The 12,115-nt window shown below is 40.9% G+C and overlaps 1 protein-coding gene across 1 annotated transcript; it reads right to left on the reverse strand.

Moving 5' to 3' along the window:
- Nucleotides 1–2,144: 2,144 nt before the first annotated feature.
- LOC136503898 (uncharacterized) lies at nucleotides 2,145–5,966 on the reverse strand. Its single transcript, XM_066498822.1, has 2 exons — nucleotides 5,096–5,966; nucleotides 2,145–2,389 (listed from the first exon to the last, which is right to left on the reverse strand). The coding sequence occupies exons 1-2, from the start codon at nucleotides 5,964–5,966 to the stop codon at nucleotides 2,145–2,147; spliced, it is 1,116 nt and encodes a 371-aa protein (XP_066354919.1).
- Between the last annotated feature and the right edge of the window lie 6,149 nt (nucleotides 5,967–12,115).

Here is a 12,115-nt window from a genome sequence, read left to right on the forward strand (position 1 = left end):
GCCCTGCAAAACATCTTTGTACCGAAACTCATGGAGAATGTTAGTTGAAAACCCTATTTCTAAGTTTTGGTTCTCATATTTGTTTATTTCGTTTAACTATTGGTGGTATAAATATGAGTTAAGCATCACCAACAACTTCTAACGCAGGAAAGTTAGAAACTCCCTAGCTCAAACTCACCATGACAAGTGGGGCAAAAATATGATGGACACTAACATTTTTACATGTGACTAGATTTCAATCAAGCATTACAAGACAATAGCCACATATGAAAACAAGAGAGTAGATTTTGAAAGTAACACACAACATTTTCACAAGTGTTTTCTCCTATCTAGATCAAACAAAGTATGTGCAAGACATCAAGCAACGTTACGAGAATCAATGATATTTAGCTCACTCCTCAAAGCACAAAATCTTGACTCATCTAGGGGCTTTGTGAAGATATCAGCTAGTTGCTTTTCGGTGCTCACATGATGAATTGCGATATCTCCTTTGGCTTCATGGTCTCTCAAAAAGTGATGCCGAATGTCTATGTGCTTTGTTCAAGAGTGGTTTACAGGATTGTTTACCAACTTAATGGCACTCTCATTGTCATGCAAAAGGGGAATCTTGGTTAGCTCATAACCAAAGTCTTTGAGAGTTTGCTTTATCCAGAGTAGTTGGGCACAGCATGCACCGACTGCCACATACTTGGCTTCAGTGGTGGACAAAGCAATGGAGTTTTGCTTCTTAGAGCTCCAAGACACCAAAGACCTACCAATAAATTGGCAAGTCCCGGTAGTACTCTTTTGATTTACTTTGCAACTGGCATAATCCAAATCAGAATAGCCAAGTAACTCAAAAGTGGAGCCCTTAGGATACTACAAGCCAAGATTAGGAGTGTGCACTAAATACCAAAAAATTCTCTTAACAGCCACAAGGTGACATTCTTTTGGATTAGCTTGAAATCTTGCACACATGCACACACTAAGCATAATATCAGTCCTAGATGCATAAAGGTAAAGGAGGGATCCAATCATGGAGCGATATACCTTTTGATTGACATCCTTTCCACTTTGATCAAGATCAAGATGTCCATTGGTTGGCATAGGTGTCTTGATGGGCTTGGCTTTGTCCATGTTAAACTTCCTCAACATGTCATTGGTGTACTTGGTTTGACTTATGAACGTGCCATCCTTGAGTTGCTTGATTTGAAATCAAAGAAAGAACTTCAACTCTCCAATCATGGACATATTGAACCTATTCATCATAATCCTACTAAATTCCTCACAAAAAGCCACAGTAGTACAACCAAATATTATGTCATCGACATATATTTGGCAAACAAAGATATCTTTATTGACTTTGCGAAATAAAGTAGCATCAACCCTTCCTATCTTAAATCCTTGTTTGAGTAGGAAATCCTTCAAGCAATCATACCAAGCTCTAGGGGCTTGTTTGAGCCCATAGAGCACCTTGTCGAGCTTGTAGACATGGTTGGGATACTTGGGGTCTTCAAAGCCCGGTGGTCGCTCCATATACTCCAACTTGGATAGGGGCCATTGAGAAATGCACTTTTCACATCCATTTGATATAGCTTGAAATCATGATGAGCGACATAGGCAAGTAGAATGTGAATTGATTCTAGCCTTGCCACCGGTGCATAGGTCTTCCCAAAATCCAAGGCTTCAATTTGAGTGAACCCTTGAGCCACCAACCGTGCCTTGTTCCTTATCACCACGCCATGCTCATCTTGCTTGTTGCGGAAGACCCACTTGGTTCCAATCACATTTTGCTTGGGTCTTTCCACCAAGGACCAGACTTTATTCCAAGTGAAGTTGTTCAACTCCTCTTGTATGGCTATCATCCAATCTAGATCATCAAGTGCATCTTCCACTCTATGAGGTTCCAAAGGAGAGACAAACGAGTAATGTTCACAAAAACTTGCTAAACAAGAATGTGTGGTTACCCCTCGTCGAATGCTCCCCAATATGTTATCAACAGGATGGTCCCGTTGAATGGAATGATCAACTCTCAGATGTGGCACTTGAGTTGATCTTTGGATGGGGCCATCATCTTCATCATTATGGTCTTGATCAATTGGAGGATCAAAACCATTGTCTTGTGGAGGATTGTCTTCACTTCTTTCTTGATTGTTGAGTTGAGGTCAAACTTGCTCATCACCATTGATAGCACCATCTTCATGTGAATGACCTTGTGCATCATTTGATTTTCCATCATGATTGTTTCTTGTCGCAGAAGCTTCACCATGATCATTTGATGATACATAAGGAATGGTTGGATCATGATCAACATGCACAATGGTGTCTTCATTGTCATCTTGTACTTTGATGGGCTTCACTTCACCAATAGCAAGCTTCTTGATAGCTTTATGTGGAGCTTCTTCATTACCTACAATCTCAACATTGACTTGCTCCTTTTGAGAGCTGTTGGTTTCATCAAAAGTCACATCTACCGCGATTTCAATCAAACCGGTGGTTTTATTAAAAACACGATATCCATGTTCATTAGTACCATAACCAAGCAAGAAACCTTCATCCACCTTTGGTGCAAACTTTGAGCTTTTGGATTTCTTATTAAGTATAAAACACTTAGATCCAAAAACTCTAAAGTAATGCACCTTAGGATTTTTACCGGTTAGAAGTTCGTAGGTGGTTTTTCTCTTTTCTTGTGAAGATATAAGCGGTTGATAGCATGACATGTCGTGTTGACCACTTCTGCCCAATAGTTGGTTGGAGTCTTGTACTCATCCAACATTGCTCATGTGGCTTCTATGAGAGTTGGGTCCTTCCTCTCCAAAACTCCATTTTGTTGTGGAGTGTAGGGAACCAAAAACTCATGCTTGATTCCTTCTTCATCAAGGAACTCCTCAATGTTGGTGTTCTTGAACTTTGTTCTATTGTCACTTCTAACTTTCTTGATCTTGACATCAAACTCATTTTGGGCTCTTCTTGCAAACTTCTTGAAGATGCCTTTTACTTCACTCTTGTCACGCAAAAAGAATACCCAAGTGAAACGAGAAAAATCATCAACAATTATAAAACCATATTTGTTACCACCAATGCTTATATAAGCGACAGGTCTAAATATGTCCAAATGAAGCGATTCCAATGGCCTTTCAGTTGTCACAACATTCTTGACGGGATGTTTAGCTCCAACTTGCTTTCCCGCTTGGCATGCACTGCAAATTCTATCTTTCTCAAAAGAAACATTTTTTAGTCCAAGGATGTGTTCACCTTTTTGAAGTTTGGCCAAGTTTCTCATCCCAACATGGGCAAGACGGTGATACCTTAGCCAACCCATGCTAGATTTTGCCATTAAACAAGTCTCGAGATTTACTCTATTTGATGTGAAATTAACTCGATAGATTTTTCCCTTTAAATAACCCATAAATGCAATAGAGGAATCATCCTTTCTATAAACTTCCAAACCCTTATTCATAAAGAGACAATTGTAACCCATCTCACAAAGTTGTGAAACAGACAACAAATTGTATCTCAACGAATTTACAAGTAAAACATTGGAAATAGAGTTATCATTTGAGATAGCAATTTTACCCAAACCGAGCACTTATCCTTTTCCATTGTCACCAAATACAATGTTTCCACTTTGATCATGACTAGGTTGGAATGATGTGAACATGTCCTTCTCTCCGGTCATATGATTGGTGCATCCACTATCCAACACCCACCTTGTTCCACCAAAGGAATATTCCTACAAAGACAAATCAAGCTTTTGTTTTAGGTACCCAAAAAGATTTGGGTCCTAGGGGGTTAGTCACATAAAACTTGGGCACCTAAATACTCCTCATAACCTCCTTCCTCTTATGGGCACCAACATACTTCACCACGATCTTGCCATCCTTGCCCCAAGAACACATGTAGTCACTAGCATAGCATCGTGGGATTGGTGCTTGAGGCTTAGGGGCCTCCGCTTGCTTCATCTTATTTGTCTTGTCACTTGTAGGTGCAACCTTGGGAATGTAGACCTTGTTGTTTGCCTTGCATATGAGCTCATCAAGAGCAACACCCTTGTTGAACTTCACATAAGGCACACCATTGATCATGTTCCTTCCATTTGCCTTTCCATCATACCTACTGTAGCCAATGTCTTCCTTGATTCATGGGTGCCTTGATGACTTGTATACCGTCTTGTTGGATTGCTCTTGACACTTGCACCCATTCTTCAAGATCATCTTCAACCTATGAATCTCCTTGTCTTTCTTCTCTATCTCAACAAGGTTGGTTGCATATGCATTTACATCAATTTTATAGCATCTTTTACAACCATTACTAGTGGAGACATTAGAGTCTTTGGTTGCCTTAGAAGAAGTTGAAGTGCTAGCCCAAAGAGTGTTGTAGTTTAGCACAAGATTTTGGTATTTTTCTTCCAAGCTTGTGAGGCTTTCTTGAGCTATACTTTTCTCATTCTTGAGGCTAGCTATTGTGTCATTAACCAAGGAATGTTTTTTAGTCAATTTCCCAATAGTGTCATTGGCTAAAGACAATTCTACGGTTAACTTCTCAACCTTCATTCTTTCATCGGTGATAGATGGTTCAAGTGCAAGGTTTTTGTCTCTCTTGAGTGATTATTTCTCCATGCAACTCCAAGCATCTATCCTTCTTCTCTAATTTCTTCATTAGCATTTTTATTTTAGTGTAGGCCTTTTTACCAAATTTCCTTATCATGCTTTCTTCAATTTCTTCCATGTTCTCATCACAACTATTATACTCATCACTACAAGAAGTGGGTGAGATATGTACCTTTCCCCCTTAGCCATGAGGCAAGTTGGAGTGTAGTAGTCATTGTCGATGAGGTTAGAGAAGAGCCTTGGTGATGAAACTAGGTCGGGGAAGAGTTTTGGTGGTGAAGCCGAGTCAGGGAAGATCATGGTTGGTGATGAAGAGTGATGGATGGCAATGTTGATGACTCCTTTCTTCTTCTCATCATCACTTGAGTCACTATCATTTGACTCTGATTCTTCACCAAGATGAGCTTCACCTCTCTTCTTGCCTTTGTTCTTCTTGTCTTCATCCTTATTGTACTTATTCTTCTTCTTCTCTTTAGGACAATCGGCTATGAAGTGACCAGTCTCACCATACCCATAGCAAAACCCCTTCTTGTACCTCTTCTTTCCATCACCATAAGTCTTGAAGTTGCTCTTCTTCTTCATAAATTTTCTAAGGTTTCTAATTACAAATGCAACCTCTTCATCGGACTCTTCTTCACTTGAGGAGTCATCCTTCACTTTCTTCTTCTTCTCTTGACTTGAACTTTTGCCTTCATGAGCTTGAGTTGCCTTTAGGGCTACATTCTTGTTGTATCCCATTGCACTAGGATTTTGATTATGAGAATTGATTGCATCTTCATCTAGACACTCATGATGCTTGAGCTTTGAAAGAACTTCTTGTGGTGTCATCTCATCATAACCGGGTCTTTCCATGATCACAGATGCAAGCATGTTGTTCTTGGATCTATAAGTTCTCAATATCTTTCTAGCTCTCTTGTTGTCATCCCATTCATTGCTACCAAGAGCTCTTATGAGGTTGACCAATGCCATGAGCCTATCAAACATAGCTTGAGTTGTCTCACCTTGCATGAACACGAACCTTTCCAATTCACCATGAAGTAGCTCAATGTTGCCTTTCCTCACACTCTTATCTCCTTCGAAGGATACTCTCAAAGCCTCCCAAACTTGCTTAGCACTTTCCATTCCATTCACTTTGTTGAGCTCATCCAGACTCAAACTTGAGACAAGCAAAGATACGGCTTGTGCATTTTGGTGGAGGTTGAAAGCTTCTTCCGGAGTTATCTCTCTATCTTCATCGATGGAAATGATCACACCAACTTCCACAACTTCCCAAAGTCCTGCGGCAATGAGGTGCATCTTCATCTTGTAGGCCCAATCAGTGTATCTTGTTCCATCAAAGTGAGGTGGCTTGCCATGGTTGACGGTAGGGAAATGCATGGGTGGACCTTTGATGAGTTACCCATAGTCAAAACCGGTGTTGGAGTAGATTCCTCTACCATGACTATTTTCTTTATCACCTCCAATGTCACTTGCGTTGTCTTTGGTTGCATCATTCTTGCCACTTATAGCATCTTCACCTTCTTGCTCAACTCTTCCTTCATCTTGCATCTTGTTCATTTCATTTTGGAAAAACTTTGCTTGCTCAGCCATCAACTCTTTTGCAATTTGCTTGGCCATCTTGGTGGCATCGGCTTTCATCTTTTCAGTGTCCGACATTGTTTCTTCTCACGCGGTTAAGCGCTAAAAGAAGACCTTGCCCCAAAACCAATTGAAAGGATATAAACAATGCCTAGAGGGGGGGTGAATAGGCATATCTAAAAATTTCTACACAAACTCAAAGTCAAATGTTAGCAACTGTCAGAAGTCCCGACAGCTTGAGCTGGAACTTTCGGTAGCTGGAAGTTTCGACGCAAGCAGCCGGGAGTTCTGACTCCTACATGAATTTTACTACAAGTGCTAAAATGAACTTTGAGTGTGAAATTTCTTACAACCCCACTTCCAAGTGGTTACGTAGAGTCACTCCCTTGATGCCAAAATGCTTCCACTCCATAGATCAAGTCCAAACCCTAAGAAGTGCTTCGAGAGATGAGAAACAACCAAGAACAAATATGATAGCACAAATCACAACAACAACAAGCACGTGGGATACAAGGATTTATCCCAAGGTTCAACAACCCCACAAAGGAGCTCCTACGTCCTTGTTGTTGAGGTGACCACAAAGGTCATAGTCTCTTCCACCTCCTTGCCTCTCTCAAAGCAACCACAAAGGTCACTTGAGCTTTCCACTAAGAAATCGAGGGTAATACAAACTTCCCAAGGCACTTCCATAAGATGAAAGCTCTTGGGCGACACCTAGCCGGCTAGGAGCAAAGCTCCAAGAGTAATATACACAAATCCAACTGGCTTGATGAAGAAATCAAGTGCTCAAGCTTGCCAAAGTGATTCTCTCACTCAATCCACTCTCCTTTCACTCAAATATTTAGGGGAATCGAAGTTAGGAGCAAAGGAAAGAGGAGAGGGGAGCCTTGAATGCTTGTAAGCTCTTTTGGATAGAGTTAGGGAACAATGAATGAGTGCATGATGGTTAGAAGAGAGGAGAGAGCTATTTATACTCATAGGCAAAATCTAACCGTTCAGATCGCTAGAACTTTCGGTGTCTAAAGAAAATACTACTCATAAGCGCAGATAGCTGGGCCAGCTCGGCTGGAGTCAGAACTCTCGGTGACTACCAGGACTTTCGGCTCCTGTTGGGACTTCCGACGGCCAACCGAGCAGGTCAACTAAGTCCCAAGAACTCGAGACTTCTAGTGGGAGCCGGGACTTCCGACAGTCGGGACTTTTGACTCCCGTCGAGACTTTCGATGGCCAAAGTCCCAAAACCTATATCTAAGTGTTCGTGAGGTGCTTGAGTGTCTCTCTTTTGATTTTATTTTTATGCTTGAGCACTCTATCTTCCTCAGACCACCTAAACTTGCATCCCTCTTTATAGTACGGCAAACCTAAACCCAAAACAAAAGATAAAAACTTTGAAGTCCTTTTTGAGTTCGTTCGCCTTTTATACTTCAAGAATTGAGGTACACCATTTCATCTAAAACAACTCTTTGATTCTTTCATGGGACTAAAGCTACAATAAATCTCATTAGTCCCTAATTTATATGTCATCAATACACCAAAACCCACATAGGGGGCAAATGCACTTTCACTACTATAGATTGATATACCACTGTCGCCACTTTCACTGCCGTAGTGATAGAAGCGATGGTGTGATACTTCCACCGTTGGTTGGACTGATTGTGAGGCCTCCTGAGGAAGGAAACCAGTAGTTGAAACTTCTACCACCGATGGGCTTTGTCGTATGAAAAACCGAGCTGACTGGGATATGTGTTATGGCCGCCAGTCCTACACGACTATTTGGTGTACCGGTGGTAAAATCAGTGTGAGTTATTTCCCAACTACCCACAACATAGTTGCATCACCATTACTTGCACTTCTCCATCTTTGGTTGGCCTATTTAACCCGGGTCTGGATGCACCTCTTGGGCTAATCCACACACTCTTGAATCCACGCACTCGTGAGCCAATCATCTTTCTTCATCGCCTAGAGGTGCTTTGCCTTCCTCCTTGTACCTCTCACGGCCAGGAGGTCATTAGAGGTACAAGATGGAGATAAAGCACCTCACAGGGATGCTAGTGTTTGGAGAAGCCCTTCAAGATTGGGTGCTTTAGCTTCCATAATCTTGGTACCTCAGAGGATTGAGATGCAGATCTGCATCACTCGACCCTCAGAGGTAGCAAGATTATGGAATATAAAGCAGCTCACTGAGATGTCGGTGCAAGTTTTGTGAGGTGCTCCTTGCTGCTGCTATCCAGCTGCTATCTTCATTACGGTTGTGAATACGAAGCCCAATAAGAAGCAGCCCATTTAGGCCTATCTAGCTACTATCTTCATTATGGTTGTGAATACGAAGCGTCTGAGCCTTCTGTTTCCTCGCGTAGACGACCGCTGGTTGTATATTGTTCTAGTCTGTTCGGCTTCTCTTGCCAGTTCGCCGAAAGCCGGTACTACCGGATTGGGAGGCTGGATGTAAGATGCCACACCACGCCACCTCCGGCGTCCCAAATTGACACCATCGGTTCTTGTACAAATTATCTATAGGCCACTAGAAGTAGCAAGTAATCCCTAAGCACGATTTGTGTAAGGTGAATATTCTAGCCAATTTGGACTACTGATTAAATGATTAGATAAGAGAATACAACAAAATGATTAGGGATTACCTGCTGCTGCTAGTGGCCTATAGACAATTTGGACGAGAACCGATAGTGTCAACTTGGGACGCCGGTGGTGGTGCGGCGTGGCTTCTTATATCCAGCCTCCCAGTCCGACAGTACCGGCTTTTGGCGAACTAGCAAGAGAAGATGAACAGACTAGAACAATATACAGCTAGCGGCCATCTACGCGAGGAAAAGGAAGGCTTGGAGGCTTCGTATTCACAACCGTAATGAAGATAACAGCTGGATAGGCTAAAATGGGCTGCTTCTTATTGGGCCTCTAGGACACTTCATGTTTGTGCTGAAGGGGCTAAATAGCTAGTATTACATACATGTATACTAACTATATACTACTACGAGATCTCAAAAAAACTATATACTACTACATATATACTAAGGGATTAGTAGCACGTTAGGGGGTGCCGGTGTGGCAGAACCGACCAATTTATAAGAGCACAAGTACAATGGCAACCACCGAAGCGATAGCACTATCATACTTGAGCCCATATAAACCCGGTAGTCCATCGAGTATCATGAAGGATCTCGAATAATCCAACATACAACCAAGATCGTACATGATTCAACATACAAGCCACATATGACATAAAGTTCACAAATACATCACCATACATCGGAGTACAATTAAAGTTATTACAAACCAAGTTCAAATAAAGTAGTAGCGGAAGCAAAAAAAAGTTTTTAAACTAACATCTCACACCATTGTTCAAATACTTGCTAGTTCGTGATCAAATCCAACAAAAGCAGTATAGATCAGATAACTTAGAAGAGCCTTGCCCATGGCCTTACTCCTCGTCCACGGCTGAAGAGAAGCAATTCTTACAATACCCATGATAGACTGTGCCATCTGCAACAAGTGGGAACTAAACCCTGAGTACGAGAAGGTACTCAGCTAGACTTACTCGTCATAAACTGAAAATAAAATGACACCAAGGATCATGCAAGGCTTTATAAGTGGAGTAGGCTTGACAACATTTTGCGTAAAAGCAGAAGTAATATATATTTTGATCTGTCCAGTTATTCTAGCAACAAGTTATACCTATTAAAATTAAGCATGTCTAGGTTGGCACCTGTACTAGATCAATCACTTGATTTAAGATGAAGCACACAATAGTAACCATATCCGGTATAATATTTGCACGTTCCTCATAACCATCACATTCCATCAAGTTACTATGGTGAAGGGGCTCCGTCAAGTTTCTCACTATCTAGGAGAGATGGCGATTCGAATCGATTGCAACCAGCTGGGCAGTTATTACTAACACAAACCCAGACATACCTATGCCAAGGTAGTCTTAGGTCACCTTTGGTATAACTTAGGTACACATTTCGCGGGTTCCATCAGCGCCGCTCAATCAGAGACTCTATCGGTTGCCAGGACAATTAGGACTACCCTGCCCTTGGGCTCATGTCCGGCTCCCCGCACATCCTTACTACCTCTATTGTGCGCACTCTAACAGAATGAGGCCCGGCCTGAGTTGAGCTACTCGGATCGCGGTTGGAACGAGTTATCCAACCAGCTAAGTGAGAGGCATGTGTTCAAAATGACAAGAGGGCCTCCAACGATGCGGTCCTTAATTGGCACAGACGAAATCACATGAGTCAACCTGCACATAGACTCCGCCTGGCCTCCAGTTACATTATCCCATGGTTCTTTTCCACGATAGCAAATATAGCCAACCATTCTCCGGTATCCACCTATATCTCGTAGGTGACAGGAAATCACCTAACTTCTAATGGACTAAGCATTGCTAAGCATATGTTCAATCCCGGATCTACACAGGGTTTAAGGTATATTTCTGGACAAGGAAATTATATGCATCATGTGTTTCCAATCAACTTCTATAACCTAATGCATCAAACATAAAAGGACTCAAGTTGATATTTGTAAAACATAGGAGGCTTAGAATGCTCCGGGGCTTGCCTTTCAGGAAAGAGGTAGGCTTGTGATCAGGGCACTCTGGTAGTTCTTCTGGAGCCTGCTCCTCACTTTTAGGAGCTACTTGCTGTGGTGCCCCTGATTCTCCTCCTCTTCGGCCTCGTATTCCAAGAGGGTGATTCCTTCGGGCGATCCTGGATGCATAGGTAATGACATGGATGATATGATGAAATGCATAATCATAAATGTCTTTAACAGCAAGGCATTAGGGTGATAAAAAGATTAACTTTCTTTTACTGAGTAGGTGCATATCTGCTCTCTAGTAATTAAACAAACTTCTATTAAAGCATTTTTTGGGCTGCAAGACAGTAGTCACTTGTTTTGACGATAACTAGAGTTTTACCCAACCAAACAATATGATTGTGGACATTCCGGAAAGCTTATGAAATTGTCTACAACTTTATTATAATCATAGTAAGTAATTCAATAGTTAGCCAGGTCAAAAAATTTAATCTTTCAGTTCTGTCCAGAGAATAAGCAAATCTGATAGCAGACTTCTAGAAGCTATAACTCTCAAACCATTAGGACTAGGACCATGAAATTTTAGTACAAGCCAGATGAGTAAGTTATATACAACTTTGTTATTGACAAGTTTCATAGAAAAGATCATTCTCATCACGAGATTGTCACCACAACAGAAAATACACATGCAGCCATCCAGTTGAATTATAAAGCAATAATTAAATAGCTGCCTATAACCAATTAATTTTGAGCACAACTACTCATATCAACAGATCATATGCATCACAAGCACCACATAAAACATCATGGTTAAGCCCAAATAATTTACTTATATGTATTTATTAATTTCCTTGTATAATAGGGTGATTTAATGGATAAACATTTATGGTGCACAATAAATCCTGAGAAAATGACAATAGCCTACATATAACCCCCATAGTCTACTGTACAAATTTCATGCCATTTGGATAAGTATAGCAACCCCTACAAAAATGGCAAGTTGCATACGCTTATAATAGCAAAAATAGTTTAACCTAGTGAAAAGTGTCAAACAACAGCAAGAAAGTAAGAAATAAGCCTATGCAAGAAAAATATGAAATCCATTGTTTGACACTTTTCACTAGGCTAGACTATTTTTGCTAAAATAAGCCTATGCAAATTGTTATTTTTGTAGAGGTGACTATACTTATCAAAATAAAATGAAATTTGTACAATAGACTATTGGGGTCATGTGTAGGCTACTGTAATTTCCTCAGAATTTATTGAGCACCGGAAATATTTACCCTTTAAATCATCTTACTATATAAGGAAATTAAGAAATGCATGTAAATAAGTTATTGGGCTTAACCATGATGTTTTCTATAGTGCATGTAATGCATATGGTCTGTTGGTATTGGTAG

The sequence above is a fragment of the Miscanthus floridulus genome, chromosome 14, assembly GCF_019320115.1.
Source record: "Miscanthus floridulus cultivar M001 chromosome 14, ASM1932011v1, whole genome shotgun sequence".
Classification (NCBI taxonomy): Eukaryota; Viridiplantae; Streptophyta; class Magnoliopsida; order Poales; family Poaceae; genus Miscanthus; species Miscanthus floridulus.